Genomic DNA, 22,235 nt, shown 5'->3' on the forward strand with positions numbered 1-22,235 from the left:
GCGAGGGCGTATAGTGGGCATGCGGGAGGCCGGGTGGACGTACCGCCGAATTGCTCAACACTTGGGGCGTGAGGTCTCCACAGTACATCGATGTTGTCGCCAGTGGTCGGCGGAAGGTGCACATGCCCGTCGACCTGGGACCGGACCGCAGCGACGCACGGATGCACGCCAAGACCGTAGGATCCTACGCAGTGCCGTAGGGGACCGCACCGCCACTTCCCAGCAAATTAGGGACACTGTTGCTCCTGGGGTATCGGCGAGGACCATTCGCAACCGTCTCCATGAAGCTGGGCTACGGTCCCGCACACCGTTAGGCCGTCTTCCGCTCACGCCCCAACATCGTGCAGCCCGCCTCCAGTGGTGTCGCGACAGGCGTGAATGGAGGGACGAATGGAGACGTGTCGTCTTCAGCGATAAGAGTCGCTTCTGCCTTGGTGCCAATGATGGTCGTATGCGTGTTTGGCGCCGTGCAGGTGAACGCCACAATCAGGACTGCATACGACCGAGGCACACAGGGCCAACACCCGGCATCATGGTGTGGGGAGCGATCTCCTACACTGGCCGTACACCACTGGTGATCGTCGAGGGGACACTGAATAGTGCACGGTACATCCAAACCGTCATCGAACCCATCGTTCTACCATTCCTAGACCAGCAAGGGAACTTGCTGTTCCAACAGGACAATGCACGTCCGCATGTATCCCGTGCCACCCAACGTGCTCTAGAAGGTGTAAGTCAACTACCCTGGCCAGCAAGATCTCCGGATCTGTCCGCCATTGAGCATGTTTGGGACTGGATGAAGCGTCGTCTCACGCGGTCTGCACGTCCAGCACGAACGCTGGTCCAACTGAGGCGCCAGGTGGAAATGGCATGGCAAGCCGTTCCACAGGACTACATCCAGCATCTCTACGGTCGTCTCCATGGGAGAATAGCAGCCTGCATTGCTGCGGAAGGTGGATATACACTGTACTAGTGCCGACATTGTGCATGCTCTGTTGCCTGTGTCTATGTGCCTGTGGTTCTGTCAGTGTGATCATGTGATGTATCTGACCCCAGGAATGTGTCAATAAAGTTTCCCCTTCCTGGGACAATGAATTTACGGTGTTCTTATTTCAATTTCCAGGAGTGTATAATAATTTAAGTTAATGCCGAGGAAAAGGAAAAATAATCCCGTAATGCGTCTCGTCTGCAAAGCAGACCGCCTATTAAATACTAGTGCGACCAATTGTTTAGTACTGCTCGAGTGTTTTGGATCCCCACGAGGTTGGATTAAAGGAAGTCTTGGAAGAAATTCAGAGTCGGGCTGCTAGATTTGTTACTGGTAATTACAATCAGCAAGCGAGTATCACAGAGATTCGTCTTGATTTCAAATGGAGCTCCCTGGAGGATAGGCGACGTTCTTTAGATGAAACACTATTGAGAAACATTACGAAATTATTCGCTGAAGGGGAATTGTTTGACATCAGCTGTAGTATTAGGTGTAGATATAATATCTATTTGTGACATGAAAATTTGTGCGAGACCTGGACTCGAACCCGATTTTCCCACTTACAGCCAGCGTTTGCCTCAACCATTTCGGCTGTATGCACCTTCCAGGACCGATCCACACACCTGCACTGTCTACAACCGCCTTGTGCTCGCACTTTACGTTATTCCCGCGGCAGGGTGATGACACTGCAATGAAACAAGATCAATGTTAGTATCGTCGTTTTGCGAGTGTAAGCACATAATAATTAATTAACTTACAATGTCTGTTCCTTCAGATACGAATGTCTGAAGAAACAGGCTTTGTAAGTTAAATAAGTACTGAGAAAATTTAGAGAACCGGCACTTTAAGCTGATTGCAGAACGATTCTGTTGCTGCCAGCGTACATTTCGCGTAAGGATTACAAAGAAGTAGTTTTGCCACTCAACATGGCATACGGGACCCTCGTGCTAGTGATCGGCAGCCGTTAATCTTATGTCGTTTACCTGAAAAATGTGGATGAGTATAGATTGCTTCGCAAACGAAATTGAAGCCGTTTTGTTTACGTACATCGCCAAAGCACAGCTACATGGCTGTGGATCAGAGTATGGTATGTGGCGAGCGTTAATGTGAAGGATGTCTTCAGGGAAAATCATACTACAACCATCCTTTGCTGGAATCGCAGAGGGATGGAACTCCATCTTTTTAAATTATATTTACAATACAGCTATAATGGTAAGAGGAGAGTCACGAGAGCTGTTAACCACTGTCGCCAAATTTTCTTAATCTTTGTTAAAATAACCGACGATTGGGTGCAGAATTTTAGTGTAAAAGAACACACAAAAGCGGTACACGTTGTATGTATATGATAGTGGTAGGAACACTTGTCTCACGCAGGATAATAGTGGCTGAATATGTACCTTAAATCCTAGAATTTTAAAGTGTGAACTCTGCTCATTACTTTCCCTTCAAGTACTGAATAAGAGGTAGTTAAATATAGTTGTATGTATAATTTACCTTTGGGCGTAGAGGAAGTGTTTTGGCAAGCTGGCAATGCTTAATTTTAAACTAAGTCCAGATGTGTCACTGAGATGTTGTTTCCTGTGGATCCCTTTTCACGTTCTGCATTTTGTGAATTCCGTGTACGGTTTAATTTTGATACGAATATTGTAACGTGTTGCGAACATCTCAGCAGCTGGACATGAAAATGCACCAAAATGTCGTATTAGACGAATCAGAATCCATCTGCGACGGAATATTTACAGCTGCTCTGCTTATTGTAAAGAAACAACACACATATCCTGAAGACACGACTGCGCATCGGTTCTAGACCATCTCCGATGCTACGGGAAAGAAATTCACAGTGAGACCTTTCACCGTAACGGGAAAAGTTGGGAGAACTACCATCGGGGGAACACAAAGAAGTTCTGTGAGGCGTGGCATCACTTGGGACCGAAACGGCACATAAAACAGGGAACGGCGCAACTTGTGTTCTGTGGTAACGTCAGTCGCAGTGTTTCCTTTCCTCGCTATACTGCACTGGATGCTATATATTCCCCCAAGGTTACGATTGTAAATCCTGACAAGAGAATGTGGGTGTATGGAAATACGTATTGTAAGAGAAACGTTGGAAACTTTTTAAATTATATTTAGACAGCAGCTAAAATCAGTTCTGTAATTCGTGACCTGCTTGTGAGGAATGCTGCAACTTGACATTGTAGGAATATTGACGCGAATCAACTATCTTCAATGACACATTTTAGTCAATGAAACTTAGTCGGTACTACATATAACACCGTTTTTTATTACATTTTTGTTTTGTTGAAGGACAACATTTGTAGGATGCAATCAGTTACTGCCTTGTGATCGGTATCAATCACAATATATGGCAGCAACACTGGACTGTACTTTTCGTGAAGCCACACATTGGGGAAGCCGCTTGTCTGGGGGAATGGGAGGTAATTTCTTTGTTGGGTATCAATTACTATCCCTTATTAGAATTAATACACCTTTACTTCGCAAATTTTAACACAGGAAGTAGGAAACTGCTCTTGGGTGTGACAAAAAAATGGTTCAAATGTCTCTGAGCACTATGGGACTTAACATCTGAGGTCATCAGTCCCCTGGAACTTAGAACTACTTAAACCTGACTAACCTAAGGACATCACACACATCCATGCCCGAGGCAGGATTCGAACCTGCGACCGTAGCGGTCGCGCGGTTCCAGACTGAAGCGCCTACAACTGCTCGGCCACACCGGCCGACTGGGTGTGACATTTGCGGTCAATAATAAAAAAGACTGAATGTGCCGACTTTTTCAGGAGCGTAGTGACGGTAAATTATAGCTGTATTTTATACTAGAATAATCTTTTTTTTACCATAGCTATGTTTGTTTGAGTTATGGTTTAATGTGATTATTAATGCACTTCTTGATCAACTGTTTCAATAAAAACTGATACCTTTTCATCATAAACTAAGAAATAAAAACAATAATATATTTTAACAACAATGTATGTTAGTAACTTTCCTGGTTGTATATAATCAAGACTTTGAGACATATAGAATATTTTGATATATTAAATTTTGCATGGCAATGTAGATTTCTCAACGTGCTTAACGTGTGAACTGCTGACTCCTCTTATGGCATGACGATAGCTGGTGACGGTTCAAACCGATAATTTCCTGTTTTTATGTGAATGTGCCGGTCAGTAAAGCACTTTAAAAATAATTTTAATAATCCCAGATGTCTGTGTTAGCACCAAAACGTCGTGACTGTCGAATGTTGTTGCTTACGCAGATGTATTAGTACCTCATCTTCGAGGTGGCGATCGAAGCGTTGATACTGTGATTGGCTTTCATATAGCTTGTGTGAGTTGGCAGTTGGCAGTGTGATACGAGCAGTCATTACAAGGCATCTGTCAGCTACGACTCTGATGGTCAGCAGAAGTTTCTGACCAGTCTTAAAGAACCGGAGTCTATCTTTGCAAAACTAGAAGGGTCACATCGGAAATGGGAACAAAGTGTCGCACACCACTAGTGAAAACGTACTTTCTCCGCTAGTTTCGTATAAAAACTCGCACTGGGGATTTTTTGACCTTGACTGTCCAGCTCGATTATTGAGCCCCACCATCAGATTATTTGTTAGCAAAATTGATCTTCAACAACCACACAACAGCTATAAATCAGAAAAAACTGGCTGCCACTAACCATAAAATATGAATGTTCCGTAACACTTGTCTGATTGCCCCTACATGCTGTCAAATAACTAGTTTTTCTTGCTGTCCAACAGCAAGACCTTGCCATTCCTCCTTTTTTTTTGTTCATTCGTACTTTCAATACGTAGAAAGTCATACACACATCAAAAAAGTTTTGCAACACATAGGTTCCGAGAGTTCCGGAACCTGTAGAGAAAATTGGAATAGAGATCAACGTAAACACCATTTCCGCCTTTTTTATTGCTCATGAAAACCACATATTGCATGTTGTACCATCATACAGCGAGACCTTCAGAGGTGGTGGTCCAGATTGCTGTACACGCCGGTACCCCTAATACCAAGTAGCACGTCCTCTTGCACTGATGCATGCCTGTGTTCGTCGTGGCACGCTATTCACATGTTCATCAAGTAACCGTTGGTCCAGATTGTGCCTCTCCTCAACGGCGATTCGACGTAGATCTCTCAGAATGGTTGGTAGATCACGTCGTCCATAAACAGCACATTTTAATCTATCCCAGGCATGTTCAATAGGGTTCATGTCTGGAGAACATGCTGGCGACTGTAGTCGAGCGATGTCGTTATCCTGAAGGAAGTCATTCACAAGATGTGCACGATGGGGGTGCGAATTTTCGTCCATGATGACGAATGCCTCGTCAATATCCTGCTGATTTGGTTGAACTATCGGTCGGAAGATGGCATTCACGTATCGTACAGCCGTCACGGCGACCCCACATATTGCCACTCCAAAACAGCGGGGAACCTCCACGTTGCTGCACTCGCTGGACAGTGTGTCTAAGGCGTTCAGCCTGACCGGGTCGCCACACTCATCGGTGAAGAGAACGTGATGCCAATCCTGAGCAATCCATTCGGCATGTTGTTGGGCCCATCTGTACCGCGCTGCGTGGTGTCGTGGCTGCAAAAATGGACCTCGCCATGGACGTTGGGAGTGAAGTTTTGCATCATGGAGCCTATTGCGCACAGTTTGATTCGTAACACGACGTCCTGTGGCTGCACGAAAAGCATTATTCAACATTGTGGCGTTGCTGTCAGGGTTCCCCTAGCCATAATCCGTAGGTAACGGTTATCCACTGCAGTATTAGCCCTTGGGCGGCCTGAGCGAGGCATATCATTGACAGTTCTTGTTTCTCTGTATCTCCTTCATGTCCGAACAACATCGCTTTGGTTCACTCCGAGACGCCTGGACACTGCCCTTGTTGAGAGCCCTTCCTTGCGCAAAGTAACAATACGGACGCCATAGAACCGAGGTATTGACCGTCTAGACATGGTTGGACTACAGATAAGACGAACAGTGTACCTCCTTCCTGGTGGAATGGTTGGAATGGATCGGCTCTCTGGCCCCCTCCGTCTAATAGGCGTTGCTCATGTTGTTAACATCTTTGGGCGGGTTTAGTGACATCTCTGAACAACCAAAGGGACTGTGTCTCTGATACAATATCCACCGTCATCGCCCATCTTCAAGAGTTCTGGGAACCGGGATGACGCAAAACTTTTTTTTGATGTATTTTCACATCGGTTTATTCTAGTATCATTTTTTCTTCTGATTCTGTTAATGTCGCCAAGTCCAAGGGTACCCCAATTTGCTAATGCTATGAAGTTTCATAACACAAATGATGTTATTGTTTTATAGTCATTATTATTATTATTATTATTATTATTATTATTGTTATTACTAGCACAATTGCTATTAGTAATTACTTTCCTGAAAATAATTTAAGCTTCACATGAAGTTTTGATTTCACTCGCTGATTTATACAGCTTGCATTCAAAGATCTGCTGCTATTTCGTGTGTGAGAAAATTATGAACAGTACATGATAAGGAATTAAGAAGGTCTTATGGCGCTAATCTAGCCAGGCTAGAAAAATGCACCTATAAATTTTCTAATGATGCTGTTTCTATTTTCACAGTGTCCTGAATCGGAGTCCAGAGCACCTTATCAAGGAAATCATCCTTGTCGACGACTTCAGCGACAATCGTAAGTGCAGCACACTCCGAGATTTCGTAGTGGTAGTATACTTGGAATTGCCGCTTATTAGGCAAAAATATGTCGATTACGTCAATAACTTGGCAATATGGCTCTGTTGTTTTATTTTGGATATGTATATTGTAGCTTAATTCGACGTAGAAACAAGATTGTTAATCCAAAATCAGCATGAGAGTACCGACTGACGATTGTATTACCTAGCGTACCAAAGTGATGGAGTAAATTTTTCATGAACATTTGAGAGTGATAACATTCCTGAAAATAATTCAGATTTGGAATCCACTTTAAAACTAAAACTACATTAGTCAATGTGACTATGCTAACATATCTTAGCTCGTAAAGCCTTTCACGTCGTTTGGTTTCGGTATGCAGCATATGAAAATGGAACTGTTGACTTTCTCTGTCAGTGCACTCAAATGACTTGAAAGCTACTAGGTGTGGATGTAAATGAGTTGTGTGTGGGCCAGAGAGCTTATATTGGAAAAATGTGTTTTAAAGGTTGCCTGTGGAGTCAGTTATCAGACCGTTGCCGCTCTCGTTGAACATCAAGCTTCCTGTAACAGTCACGTCGAGCTGTATCTAAAAGTCACCCATTACAATATCACTTTTGCCGTAACAGGGATAACTGATGGTCATTCTTTAGTATGAAGATGGGAACTAAAGGTGATCTCAGATTAAACCCCAAGAAGTCATGAGTGGTCCTTACTTCCCATAAGTGAACGTAGCTACTTGATGGTACCCTATAAAATATCAGCACACTGTACATAACATCTGCATTGTGCTAGATGACCGTAAAAACTGAGCAGAACAAACTGTCACAGTACGCAGAGAAACTCTCTTTTCTGAATGCTATTAAAAATGTAGAAAAATATTTCCACCCTAATTTCTACCACAGTAATTTATTTATTTATTTATTTATTTATTTATTTATTGTTCCGTGGGACCACATTTAGGAGAAGTCTCCATGGTCATGGAACGAGTCAATACATGAAATTATAACACGATTGTAGAAACAGATGAAATGAAATATAAGAAACATATTCAGGCGACAAGTCGTTAGTTTAAATAAAGAAAATCAAGAATGTAACACTGGAATTTGCTTAATTTTTTAGCTCTTCCAGGAGCTCCTCGACAGAATAGAAGGAGTGAGCCATGAGGAAACTCTTCAGTTTAGACTTAAAAGTGTTTGGGCTACTGCTAAGGTTTTTGAGTTCTTGTGGTAGCTTATTGAAAATGGATGCAGCAGAATACTGCACTCCTTTCTGCACAAGAGTCAAGGAAGTGCATTCCACATGCAGATTTGATTTCTGCCTAGTATTAACTGAGTGAAAGCTGCTAACTCTTGGGAATAAGCTAATATTGCTAACAACAAACGACATTAAAGAAAATACATACTGTGAGGGCAATGTCAAAATTCCCAGACTATTGAATAGGGGTCGACAAGAGGTTTTCGAACTTACACCATACATAGTTCGAACAGCCCGTTTTTGAGCCAAAAATACCCTTTTTGAATCAGAAGAATTACCCCAAAAAATAATACCATATGACATAAGCGTATGAAAATATGCGAAGTATACTACTTTTCGTGTTGAAATGTCACTTATTTCAGATACTGTTCTAATGGTAAATAAAGCGGCATTTAGTTTCTGAACAAGATCCTGAACATGGGCTTTCCACGACAGCTTACTATCTATCCATACGCCTAGGAACTTGAACTGTTCCGTCTCGCTTATAACATGCCCATTCTGTCTGATTAAAATGTCAGTTCGTGTTGAATTGTGAGTTAGAAACTGTAAAAACTGAGTCTTACTGTGATTTAGCATCAAATTACTTTCCACAAGCCACGAACTTATATCATGAACTACATTATTTGATAATGTTTCAATATTACACACAAGATCCTTCACTACCAAGGTGGTGTCATCAGCAAACAGAAATATTTTTGAATCACCTGTAATACTAGAAGGCATATCATTTATATAAATAAGAAACAGCAGTGGCCCCAGCACCGACCCTTGGGGAACGCCCCATTTAACAGTGCCCCATTGGGACTGAACATCATTACCACTCTCAATATTGCGGAGGATTACCTTCTGCTTTCTGTTCTTAAAGTTGGAGGCGAACCAATTGTAAGCTACTCCCCTTACTCCATAATGTTCCAACTTCTGCAGTAATATTTTGTGGTCAACACAGTCAAAAGCCTTCGTTAAATCAAAGAAAACACCTAACGTTCGCAACCTTTTATTTAATCCGTCCAAAACCTCACAGAGAAAAGAGACTATAGCATTTTCAGTTGTTAAGCCATTTCTAAAACCAAACTGTACATTTGACAGCAAATTATGTGAATTTAAATGCTGCAGTAACCTTGTATATACAACCCTCTCGATAACTTTAGCAAACACCGATGGCATAGAAATAGGTCTATAATTGTCAACATTATCCCTGTCTCCCTTTTTATAAAGTGGCTTCACTACCGAGTACTTTAATCGGTCAGGAAACCGACCACTCCTAAAGGAAAAGTTACAGATATGGCTAAGTACTGAGCTAACATACGTGGAACAATACTTCAGTATTCTGCTAGATACCCCGTCATATCCATGAGAGTTCTTGGTCTTTAGTGATTTAATTATTAACTCAATCTCCCTCTTGTCAGTATCATGGAGGAGCATTTCAGGTAACAGTCTCGGAACACTTTTTTCTAAGAGCGCTATATGATTCCCTGTTGGGACTAGGTTTCTATTTAGTTCACCTGCTATATTCAGAAAGTGATTATTAAGTACTGTACATATATGCGACTTATCAGTAACACGGACACCCCCACTACGCACTGATTCTATATTCTCGATCTGTCTCTGCAGACCAGCCACTTCCTTTACGACTGACCATATGGTTTTAATTTTATCCTGAGACTTAGCTATTCTATCAGCATACCACATACTTTTTGCCTTACTAATAACTTTTTTAAGCACCTTACAATACTGTTTGTAATGGGCTGCTGCATTTAGATTGTGACTGTTTCTAACGTTTTGATATAATTGCCACTTTGTTCTACAAGATATTCTTATCCCTTTAGTCAGCCACCCAGGCTGCCTGTTTGTGCTAGTACCATGTTTTGAACGTTCTAACGGAAAACAACTTTCAAAGAGCACGAGAAAAGTCTTGAGGAAAGCATTATATTTATCGTCTACTGTAACAGCACTATAAACATCTTGCCACTCTTGTTCCTTGATAAGGTTTACAAAAGTCTGTACAGCAACTGGATCAGCTTTCCTAAAAAGTTGGTAACTATATTTAACATGTGTTGCAGCACAAAAATCTTTTAGACTTAAAATTTGTGCATCATGATCTGAAAGGCCATTCACCTTTTTGCTAACAGAATGCCCTTCTAATAATGACGAATGAACAAAAATATTGTCTATGGTTGTTCTACTGTTCCCTTGCACTCTCGTTGGAAAGAATACGGTTTGCATAAGATTATATGAATTAAGGAGGTCTACCAGCATCCTTTTCCTTGCACAATCACTTATACAATTAATATTGAAGTCACCACATATAACTAACTTTTTGTATTTCCTATAAAGTGAACCAAGAACCTCCTCTAGCTTTAGCAAAAATGTTGTGAAATCGGAGTCTGGGGATCTATAAATAACAGCAGTAAGAAGTTTAGCTCCACTAAATTTAACCACACCTGCACAACATTCAAACACCTTTTCAGTGCAGTACTTTGAAACATCAATTGACTCAAATGGGATACCGTTTTTCACATACATGGCTACTCCCCCACACCGCTGCTGTGTTGTCTTGGTAGATGATGGCTGTATGCAGGGGTTACCATCCAGGTTTATTTTTCTCGTGTGTACCGAGAAAGAATGAAGACTTTCGAGGATGCCAGGAGACAAATAAACTGTGGATTGAAACCCGTAATCGAGTACAACATGGCACAAGTAGTGTAAATTCCAGACGACTCCATATAGCTGTGGATGCTTGTGTGAGACCGGTATATAACGTTTGGGTATTTGGTCGCGTTAGTACTGCTTGTGCTCCATTAGCGAGGATGTCATCGGTTCAGTGGCTTGTGTTCTTCACCTGTTTTCTTCATCGATATGTTAGTGACTGGACTACTCGATACCTCTACTCGTCTATCACCTACCATGATTCAGTTACGGTGCAGTAAAAGGTCTTTTAAGTCCATTACTTTTTCTGTGCTTGAACACAATTCTAAATGTCTCTGTGTCTCCTTTCCCATTTCCGTCATTCGCCCGTGGAACAAGCTTTCCCGTAACATTCATTTTATACAAAAGTCGTCCTCGTTCTGCCCATGGCATTATAAAATAGTGCGGAGGGGCACACAATAAGTTCAGGACACTGTCTTTCCCTTAGTGTGGGAAATTACCCTCAAAAGGCGGGAAATCCGCAATGATAAACGGCATAAGGATACAGAAGACAACAGAAACAACTGCACTGTTAGGCATATAGGGTGTAGCCACAGGACATATGAGCTATTATAAAAAAAGTCTTGATGATCTCCCTGTTGGCAAGAGGCTCCAATTTAGGCCCACGTTCGAATTTCCCAGTGAGGACTGCAAGGGAGACTTGACCATGGGAACAAGATAGAATAACCAACCCAAGGGTAACTCTCTACGTGTTGAGCATAGAATATCAGAAGTTGGAACGTGGTAGGGAAGCAAGGGAAGTTGAAAAGGGAAATGTAAAGGCTCACCCTCAATATTGGGTTTGGGGGGGGGGGGGGGGGGAGGAGATCAGTGAAGTGGAAATAAGGTAAAAATACAGGGTGTTCCAGAAATGTTGCGACGAACTTCGGGGGATTGTGAAGGGTGTCTTGAGGAATAAGTGTGGCGTAGGAATCCGTTTCGTTCAGATTCAACGACGCTACAGAACATCGAAGTTGAAGGCGCCGGCGCCTGGCGCTAGGCCACTTCCTAGGCAGAAAAGGTGACTTTGTACGGTTATTAAGTGATCGTGACTGACTGCCACGATCGTCAGTGGAGAAGACGGAGCTAGCTGCTGCGTAGACAGGCCTTGTCTCCTATGAACGCGGTGCTGTGTTGTCTTGGTAGATGATGGCTGTATGCAGGGGTTACCATCCAGGTTTATTTTTCTCGTGTGTACCGAGAAAGAATGAAGACTTTCGAGGATGCCAGGAGACAAATAAACTGTGGATTGAAACCCGTGACAGAAACCGTCATCCGTTAAAGCAATAGAGTCGCGATCACTAACATAAAACATTGTGAGACTTCCGCCTGTGGGCCCTGTTTGCTGCATAAGGGGTGGCTTAATTTCAGGCACTGGCGCCTATAACTTCGACGCTCTGTAGCGTCGTTGGAAGACGTTTCCGGATGCAGGTTCCGATCCTCGATTTGATCCTCAAGACATCCTCTACAACCTCTCGGAGTTTGTACAACGTTTCTGGGACACACTGTGTAGTCAGAAAATGTAGGTTAATATCAACAGAAAATAGGACTGAGGGAGAACAACTCGTTATGAATAGGAAGGTAGGCCAGAGAGTAGTTACTGTGAACAGTTCAGGGATAGGGTTGTTATCATCAGAATCATCAGCAAACCAAATCACTGACAACAATAGTTCAGGTATACATACTGACGTCGCAAGCAGAAGATAAAGAGGTAGAGAATGTATACGAGGATATTGAACAGGTTATTCATTCTGTTAAGGGTGATGACAATCTAATAATCATGGGGTACTGAAACGTGGTCGTAAGGGAAAGGATAGAAGAAGGAGTTAAGGGAGAATATGGGCTTCGTAGCAGGAATGAAAGAGAAGAGTAATTGATTTCCGCAATATATTTCAGCTAGTGACAATGAATACACTGTTCATAAATCAAAAGAGGAGGAGACGTACTTGGCAAGGCCGGGAGATGCAGGAAAATTCTACCTGGATTATATCACGATCAGACAGAGTTTTCGAAATCAGATGTTGGAATGTAGGGTTTTCTACGAAATATAGTCTCAAATGATAGTTTAACATCGGTGAATCGTACGGCATAAGTGAAACACAGACATCAGCTGGACTTTATCATTGAAATAAATTTAGTGGCGACAAGTGAAAACTTGTGCTGGAGCGGAAATCGAAACCGGATTTCCTGCTTTATGTGAGCGGTCGCTTTAACCATCTCAGATATCCGAAGGTACTTCCCATCCAGCTCAAATTATCAACTTACCGTACACTACATATTTAGCGTCCGTTGTTCATTATCGTCACTGCTCGCGGCTTTGCCCGATTTCCACAAGGGTTTGGACGCAGTGTGCGTTCGCACTGAATGTATCGTGAATAGCCACACCATTTATGGTTATGTTTTTTAAGGGATTCTACACCGTCTTTCCTGCAAAATAATGAAAATTTCGGGTAACGGTGATGGAGGTGGATAGCGATCAGAAACCCTTCTCTCGCAGTGCGAACAAAAGTAGCCCTAGACGATGCAAGTTGTGTGAACATGGGCGTGTAATGTTGGAACACAGCATCACCACTGGGGAACAAATATTGTACCATGGGACGGACATGATCAGCCAAAATGGTACCATAATCCTTGGCAGTAATCCAACCTCGCAGAGTAGCCATGGGACCCATGGAACACCACGGAATGGCTGCCGAGCGGGGAGGGAACGGGGTAGGTGTAAACAGAAGATGTAAAGTGTATGAAACAGGACTAATTCGACCAAATGACATTCTTCCTTCGCTTCATGATCCAGGTTTTATGCCATGGACCCACGTTTTCCTGCTACAGGCTATTGTATTACTGGAATTTGAGCTCGCCCTGCCATTCAGAGGTATTTTCCTTGTTTTGGTGCTGACAGGGTCCAGAGAGCGACATTAAGTTGTGCAATGGCTTTTGCAGCTGTCGTTCTCTTGTTTTTCGTCACAGTCCTCTTCAGTGAGCGACTGCCACATTCACTTAGCTTTAGGTTTGCGCTTTGCCAAAACTATTGGTCGTTATAATTTTTTTTTTAATATAATCCATTGAATGCTAACAGTGATAACCAGTATTGGTCGTTAGTTTTGATACATTACATAAATCACGTAGTAAATTGTCGGATAACCGGTAATATTGGTATGTTGCATTTTATAAGTAATAAAAACTATTTGATCGCGTAACTTCTGCCCTTTTATACAACCAAACAGTTACTTTAAGGCAAGTACAGCTTACATACACAAATATAAAAAAATCTGTATAATTATTATTGTCAGATTTTATCAACGGAACGTTCTTCACCATAATCAAAGGAAAGAATTTCCTGTTTTTACTGACATGTCCAAAGTTGTTTATGAATAACAGAAACATGATTGATGAAAACAGGACGAAGTATTAAAGTACTGTTCGATATGTTTTTGTTTTGCGGTTTTTAAACTTTTTTGATGAAATTGAGTTTTCTAGCGCTATATGATAAACTCATCCCTCTGTTTCACGTTGTAAACCAAAAAGTTTCGAATAAAACATTAGTTAGACTTTGTCAATTTCAATTTTGCATAAACTCTGATTGTTTTTAAGTAACAGATTGGAGGACAATTATGTAGAACAAAACTGTTCTGTAGGTTACCCAGCCCTTTATACAGGGTGTTACAAAAAGGTACGGCCAAACTTTCAGGAAACATTCCTCACACACAAATAAAGAAAAGATGTTATGAGGACATGTGTCCGGAAACGCTTAATTTCCATGTTAGAGCTCATTTTAGTTTCGTCAGTATGTACTGTACTTCCTCGATTCACCGCCAGTTGGCCGAATTGAAGGAAGGTAATGTTGACTTCGGTGCTTGTGGTGACATGCGACTCATTGCTCTACAGTACTAGCATCAAGCACATCAGTACGTAGCATCAACAGGTTAGTATTCATCACGAAAGTGGTTTTGCAGTCAGTGCAATGTTTACAAATGCGGAGTTGGCAGATGCCCATTTGATGTATGGATTAGCCCGGGGCAATAGCCGTGGCGCGGTACGTTTGTAACGAGACGGATTTCCAGAACGAAGGTGTCCCGACAGGAAGACGTTCGAAGCAATTGATCGGCGTCTTAGGGAGCACGGAACATTCCAGCCTATGAATCGCGACTGGGGAAGACCTAGAACGACGAGGACACCTGCAATGGACGAGGCAATTCTTCGTGCAGTTGACGATAGCCCTAATGTCAGCGTCAGAGAAGTTGCTGCTGCACAAGGTAACGTTGCCCACGTCTCTGTATGGAGAGTGCTACGGGAGAACCAGTTGTTTCCGTACCATGTACAGCGTGTGCAGGCACTATCAGCAGCTGATTGGCCTCCACGGGTACACTTCTGCGAATGGTTCATCCAACAGTGTGTCAATTCTCATTTCAGTGCAAATGTTCTCTTTACGGATGAGGCTTCATTCCAACGTGATCAAATTGTAAAATTTCACAATCAACATGTGTGGGCTGACGAGAATCCGCACGCAATTGTGCAATCACGTCATCAACACAGATTTTCTGTGAACGTTTGGGCAGGCATTGTTGGTGATGTCTTGATTGGGCCCCATGTTCTTCCACCTACGCTCAATGGAGCACGTTATCATGATTTCATACGGGATACTCTACCTGTGCTGCTAGAACATGTGCCTTTACAAGTACGACACAACATATGGTTCATGCACGATGGAGCTCCTGCACATTTCAGTGGAAGTGTTCGTACGCTTCTCAACAACAGATTCGGTGACCGATGGATTGCTAGAGGTGGTCCAATTCCATGGCCTCCACGCTCTCCTGACCTCAACCCTCTTGACTTTCATTTATGGGGGCATTTGAAAGCTGTTGTCTACGCAACCCCGGTACCAAATGTAGAGACTCTTCGTGCTCGTATTGTGGACGGCCTTGGTACAATACGCTATTCTCCAGGGCTGCATCAGCGTATCAGGGTTTCCATGCGACGGAGGGTGGATGCATGTATCCTCGCTAACGGAGGACATTTTGAACATTCCCTGTAACAAAGTGTTTGAAGTCACGCTGGTACGTTCTGTTGCTGTGTGTTTCCATTCCATAATTAATGTGATTTGAAGAGAAGTAATAAAATGAGCTCTAACATGGAAAGTAAGCGTTTCCGGACACATGTCCACATCTTTTCTTTCTTTGTGTGTGAGGAATGTTTCCTGAAAGTTTGGCCGTACCATTTTGTAACACCCTGTATATCCCCACTCAGTTTATAGATGATTCACCGGCTTCTGTTTGAAGGGGAATTTAGTAAGACAGTGGTGGCATATGCAGACATAGCTATCGAAATGAGATAACGCCTAATAGGTATGCAACACATTCAACACAAAGGTAACGAGGGTACATTCGTAACTGGCCAAGGCTACTAGGAAAACTACCGTAGTTTTAAGTTTACTTATGATAGACTACAGTAGCCTACGGTAGTTTCACAACTGTACTCAACACATACTTCTTTCCACGTTGTGACTCAGCGGATGGTGTTTTCCGACTTTTCTTGTAAGCGGTAGAGATCTTAGACATGGTGCCTCATGGAATATCAAACACCATACACTTTGGCATTATTGGTTATGGGAACACCCACGATACGAGCACCGTCAATTTGCCCACTTCCGAATTCACTTATCTCCGACACTGTTCTGATGACGACTAGCGCTTGCAACGCACTGTGGACACTGCAAAGGTGCCGTTCTTGGTCAAGTACAACAGCGTGATTTGCAGACTAGGCTAGAGTCTGCATTTATGTTCAAGTGCCGCGCGGGATTAGCCGAACGGTCTGGGGCGCTGCAGTCATTGACTGTGGGGCTGGTGCCGGCGGAGGTTCGAGTCCTCCCTCGGGCATGGGTGCGTGTGTTTGTCCTTAGGATAATTTAGGTTAAGTAGTGTGTAAGGTTAGGGACTGATGACCGTAGCAGTTAAGTCCCATAAGATTTCACACAGATTTGAACATTTTTTTATGTTCAAGTATTCACTTCTTGTGGTGTTTTTGTCCAGCTAATTCGTTAATAATTTTGATGTAACCAACATAAATAGTGTTGAAGTAGTTGATTTTCTTCCCATTGAGAGTATGAATTGTATAAATGTGTCTGACTGTGATGACGTTTCTCCTTTCAGCCGCCGATGGAGAGGAGCTGGCTAAAATACAGAAGGTGCGCGTACTCAGGAATGAAAAACGCGAAGGTAAGAGTTATTGTTCTTAAAAGCAAGACAATTGATAACAATAATGTCAGTTGCGACTGTTACGTGAAATAACTGAAAATACATTTTTGTAAACGCCCTGACGCGCGCGTGCATGTGTGTGTGTGTGTGTGTGTGTGTGTGTGTGTGTGTGTGTGTGTGTGTGTGTGTGTGTGTGTGTGTGTGTGTGTGTGTGTGTGCGCGCGCGCGCGCGCTGGTATTAACAACCGATGCAAATGTTAGTTTACCCTGTTGACATAGATATCATGAAGTTAAATGTTGATGGTGTTGAGACAGCAACCAGCCACAATTTTATTTTCAGTTCCTTCATTCAAAAGGTAGGTGCATATTAATTGTCCTAAAATATAAATATACATAATTATAAGCATGCCACATAGATGGTTGCGTTAGAGATTTTCATTGGTTGTGACTTAAGCGAAATGTTGGTTTGTAGTGTTTGTTTTCAGGGTCCAAGAGATGTGAATACATACAGCGAATGATGCGAGGGTTCTACCCCGACTTTGTTTCAATTGTTTGGAAGCGTTCTGTATAAATGTAAAGATTAATAATGTTTACGTAAGACAACTGTGATGTGTTACGATGTGAGAAGAAAGTGTGTGGAGGAGGAGAGTGACGCATCGTCGTGTGGCAGGCCTGATGCGGTCGCGGGTGCGCGGCGCAGACGCGGCCACGGCGCCGGTGCTCACCTTCCTGGACAGCCACTGCGAGTGCAACGTCGACTGGCTGCAGCCGCTGCTGGAGAGGGTCGCAGAGGTGAGTCTGTCCCTCTCTCCCTCCCCCTCCCCCTCCCTCCCTCCCTCTTCCTCTCTCCCTCCCCCTCTCTCTCCCTCCCTCCCTCGTCCCTTCTCCCTCCCCTTCCGCGCCAGCCCCCCACCACATTTCATACCACTGTATGTTGCTCTAGTGGCTACGTGTCTACCGTACTTGGGACAGTGTGATTTTTTACACAGATCATGTAGCGGTGAGAGGAGAGCCAATGTATCTCGATTGGGGATCATACAGTACTGACCATTAAAATTGCTACACCAAGAAGAAATACAAATGATAAACGGGTATTCATTGGACAAATATATTATACTAGAACTGACATGTGATTACATTTTCACGCAATTTGGGTGCATAGATCCTGAGAAACCAGTACCCAGAACAACCAACTCTGGCCGTAATAACGGCCTTGATACGCCTGGGCATTGGGTCAAACAGAGCTTGGATGGCGTGTAGAGGTACAGCTGCCCATGCAACTTCAACACGATACCACTGTTCATCAAGAGTAGTGACTGGCGTATTGTGACGAGCCGGTTGCTCGGCCACCATTGAACAGACGTTTTCGATTGGTGAAACATCTGGAGAATGTGCTGGCCAGGGCAGCAGTCGAACATTTTCTGTATCCATAAAGGCCCGTACATGACCTGCAACATGCGGTCGTGCATTATCCCGCTGAAATGTAGGGTTTCGCAGGGATCGAATGAAGGGTAGAGCCACATGTCGTAACACATCTGAAATGTAACGTCCACTGTTCAAAGTGACGTCAAAGCCAACAAGAGGTGAGCGAGACGTGTAACCAATGGCACCCCATATCATCACGCTGGGTGATTTGCCAGTATGTCGATGACGAATACACGCTTCCAATATGCGTTCACCGCGATGTCGCCAAACACGGATGCGACCATCATGATGCTGTAAACGGAACCTGGATTCATCCGAAAAAATGACGGTTTGCCATTTGCGCACCCAGGTTCGTCGTTTTGAGTACACCATCGCAGGCGCTCCTGTGTGTGATACAGCGTCAAGGGTAACCGCAGCCATGGTCTCCGAGCTGATACTCCATGCTGCTGCTAACGTCGTCGAACTGTTCGTGCAGATGGTTGTCGTCTTGCAAACGTCCCCATCTGTTGACTCAGAGATTGAGACGTGGCTGCACGATCCGTTACAGCCACGCGGATAAGATGCCTGTCATCTCGACTGCTAGTGATACGAGGCCATTGGGATGCAGCACGGCGACCCGTATTACCCTCCTGAAGCCACCGATTCCATATTCTGCTAACAGTCATTGGTTCTCGACCAACGCGAGCAGCAATGTCGCGATACAATAAACCGCAATCGGGCTAGGCTTCAATCCGACCTTTATCAAAGTGGGAAACGTGATAGTACGCATTTGTCCTCCTTACACGAGCCATAACAACACCGTTTCACCAGGCAACGCCGGTTATCTGCTTTTTTGTATGATAAATGGGTTGGAAACTTTCCTCATGTCAGCACGTTGTAGGTGTCGCCACCGGCGCCAACCTTGTGTGAATGCTCTGAAGAGGTAATCATTTGCATATCACAGCATCTTCTTCCTGTCAGTTAAATTTCGGGTCTGTAGCACGTCATCTTCGTGGTGTAGCAATTTTAAAGGCCGGTAGTGTACTTCTCAAATGGCTGTGCATCGCACGAGGAAGTTCTTGGCTACTACTAGTTGCTTATCTTCACGCAGTTTTTCGGGCTCTGAAGGTGACCTGTCGCTCATACCGACACAGAGAAAACAGTGATCAAATGTTACAAAAGTTTATTGACCAAAGAAAGAAATATCTACTTCGACAATAATAACAAAAGCACAATTACAGTGTCTCATAGGAACATGAAAACTTAACAGTATGTATATTCCAGAGTCTGACAAAGTAATGTAATTAGTATCTTCATTGGCAAATGCACTTGTACGGAAAATATTCTAAGTCCAAATAAGCTGTCGGAAATTAGACCGGCAGATGAGCAGAAAGTCTATCCAGGATACAGTCTGATCGCACCAGGGAAGCAGAGATGAATGCTGAAAACAGCGGCGTTGGTACCTAGGTGGGACGACGGGGTGAATAGCAACCACCGGGAGGCCAGGAGAGGCTCTCGAAGCCGGAAGAACTGACTTGCCTAGGTCTTGCCGCACGGCGGCAAGCGGCGGAATACTCGCTGTACTGTTTTCTGCTCACGAATGTGGCGGAGGCGAATAGGTCCCTTGGAAGTGGGGGCCTCTGCTACCGATGGTACCGCCGCCTGCGTCTGATCATTGCTGCGACAGAGCGAGACCGCAACGCGGAGGCATGCAGGGGCCACATAGGCTGCACGCGCGCCCGAAATGCCCGAAGGGTTGCCGATAGCATTTGCGAAGATCGTCGGTACAGCAGAAAGCACATCATTTACGAGGGCTGTTCGGAAAGTTAGGTCCGATCGCTCGCGAAATATAAACCACAATCAAAATGAAAAAATTTTTCATTCGAAACAGTTAGCCACACCTTCCAGCTACCTCTCTAAATAGTCGCCGCTCCGACTTAGACATTTGACGTGGCGTTTTACAAAGTTTCCGCTACTCTCGTCACAGAGAGCAGCCGCCTCTGCGTTCCGCCAGTTCTCTACGCCGGTCTGCCTTTTGTTGTTTGTGCCAAAATGTTGTCTTCGTAGCCAGCGGTTCATGTGAGCAGAGATGAACAACGAGAGAGCCAATTGAGGGCTGTATTGTGAGTGATCAAACACTTCCCATCGAAAACTATGCAGGAGCGTCTTCATTGCCCCTGCAGAATGCGGCTGAGAACTGTCTTTAAGAAAGAAACGCGATATTTATGTAATGTGGGCTGCATAACTTCAGGCGAAATCTCTCACCAGATCCACTACAAGGCGGGACACATTTGTTTTAGGCATTTCTACGTGATCACTTTGCGCTCTGAACTGAAAAGAGCGATGTTACGCGATCTCTACGCATAGTAGAGACACTGCCCAACACATCTGTGCAGAGCTCCATCAGATTTTCATAGTGGTTTCCATTTCGCGCCTAATCGGACCTTACTTTCCGAATACCCCTCGTACTAAACAGCTTATTGAAATCCGAACATATAGCGATTTTTTAAACTTTACTAAAATTCCTGTCTAATATACTTCCCAGGTTTGTGGTCAGATAACGCTGTGCAAGTCACAATTAATAAAATGTTCCGGGCTATTATGACGTGGTCGAATGGATTCCACATTTAAACCCAAAATCATTTCACCCCCATCTGCAGAGGACATTTTCAAGAGGTTGTAGCGTCTTTGAGTTTTGGATTCACACTATGGCTCGTTGCTGAGTGCACCCCGCTGCTGTTATCACCTCAAGGTGGAAGATCGGTACACATCTTCTTCAGCACCGGACTTAGGCCATACGGTTTACCGAAAACCCACGCACACTGGCCGTTACGTACAGCGGGATGCGAACTACCACCCACAACAAAAAAAAAAAAAAAAAATGGTTCAAATGGCTCTGAGCACTATGGGACTTAACATCTGTGGTCATCAGTCCCCTAGAACTTAGAACTACTTAAACCTAACTAACCTAAGGCCATCACACAACACCCAGCCATCACGAGGCAAAGAAAATCCCTGACCCCGCCGGGAATCGAACCCGGGAACCCGGGCGTGGGAAGCGAGAACGCTACCGCACGACCACGAGATGCGGGCCCCACAACAAAAGCGAGGCACCTTAGAAACGTTGGCGGATAGAACAAGGAACATATGCGGCCCACAGGTGCTTGAAGTGGAATTGAAACATCTCACAAGGCATTGCTCACGAATGATTATCGGTCCGTTGAGGTAAAAAGAGCGTTAAGACCACAGCACAGAAATCGTAGCGATTCACAAGCGCCGGTGAAATAGAAAGTTTTCCTGCCTTTCATTAAGGAGGTTACTGACCGCATAGCAAATGTCTTGAAAAACAGAACATCGCAGTAATCTACAAACCCACCCGGAAAGATACAAGTTCACATAAAATTGTTCAAGAATGCTTGCAAACCGCTCCTAAAAGCAGGAATTTTCAGGACTTCGTAGTTTTGGAGAGGTGCACGCGGGTACTACAAACTAAGGGGGGGGGGGGGGGGGAAGACTAGAAGAGCGTATGGACAATTGCGAAGGGGAATGTACTTTGTAGCCAGGGACCACCACACCCATTTTCATAGGGCTAAAGTACTGGCAGCCACAAGCGGATACCATGAAAGGATATACAGAGAAGCCATAGAGATTCTTCGAACACCCTAGGAATTTCAGTAGGAAGAAGGAGGGTGGAAATTGAATGACATTTGGATCACGGTGATCAAGAAGATGTGTTCCAGTCTTACACCACGGGGTGATAGCAAAGCGGACGAAGGCAGCCAATTGCGCTCGGGTGTACAAAACATGCGACGTCACCCAACTGCGCGGAAGCACACGTAAACGGAAGTTTGCTACAGTCAGTAACGAGCCAGTGTGTGAATTGGACACTGAAAGAAGCTACGATCCCCCTTGAAAATGTCCTCCGAAGTTTGGGACGAAACGGTTTAAATGTGAAATGCATTCGATCCCGCCATAATACCCCCCGGATAATTTATTAAATGTGGCATTTCCATCCATGGAAGGTC

The 22,235-nt window shown here is 44.0% G+C and overlaps 1 protein-coding gene across 1 annotated transcript in view; it reads left to right on the plus strand.

Moving 5' to 3' along the window:
- The window catches only part of LOC126195581 (polypeptide N-acetylgalactosaminyltransferase 2-like), a 229,932-nt gene that overhangs the window by 166,704 nt on the left and 40,993 nt on the right, over positions 1–22,235 (plus strand). Inside the window, exons 4-6 of the mRNA XM_049934207.1 lie at positions 6,607–6,674; positions 16,762–16,827; positions 17,477–17,598. Coding sequence (XP_049790164.1) covers positions 6,607–6,674; positions 16,762–16,827; positions 17,477–17,598 — 256 coding nt within the window. The remainder of the gene's footprint in view (positions 1–6,606; positions 6,675–16,761; positions 16,828–17,476; positions 17,599–22,235) is intronic.

The sequence above is a fragment of the Schistocerca nitens genome, chromosome 7 (assembly GCF_023898315.1).
Source record: "Schistocerca nitens isolate TAMUIC-IGC-003100 chromosome 7, iqSchNite1.1, whole genome shotgun sequence".
Taxonomy (NCBI): Eukaryota; Metazoa; Arthropoda; class Insecta; order Orthoptera; family Acrididae; genus Schistocerca; species Schistocerca nitens.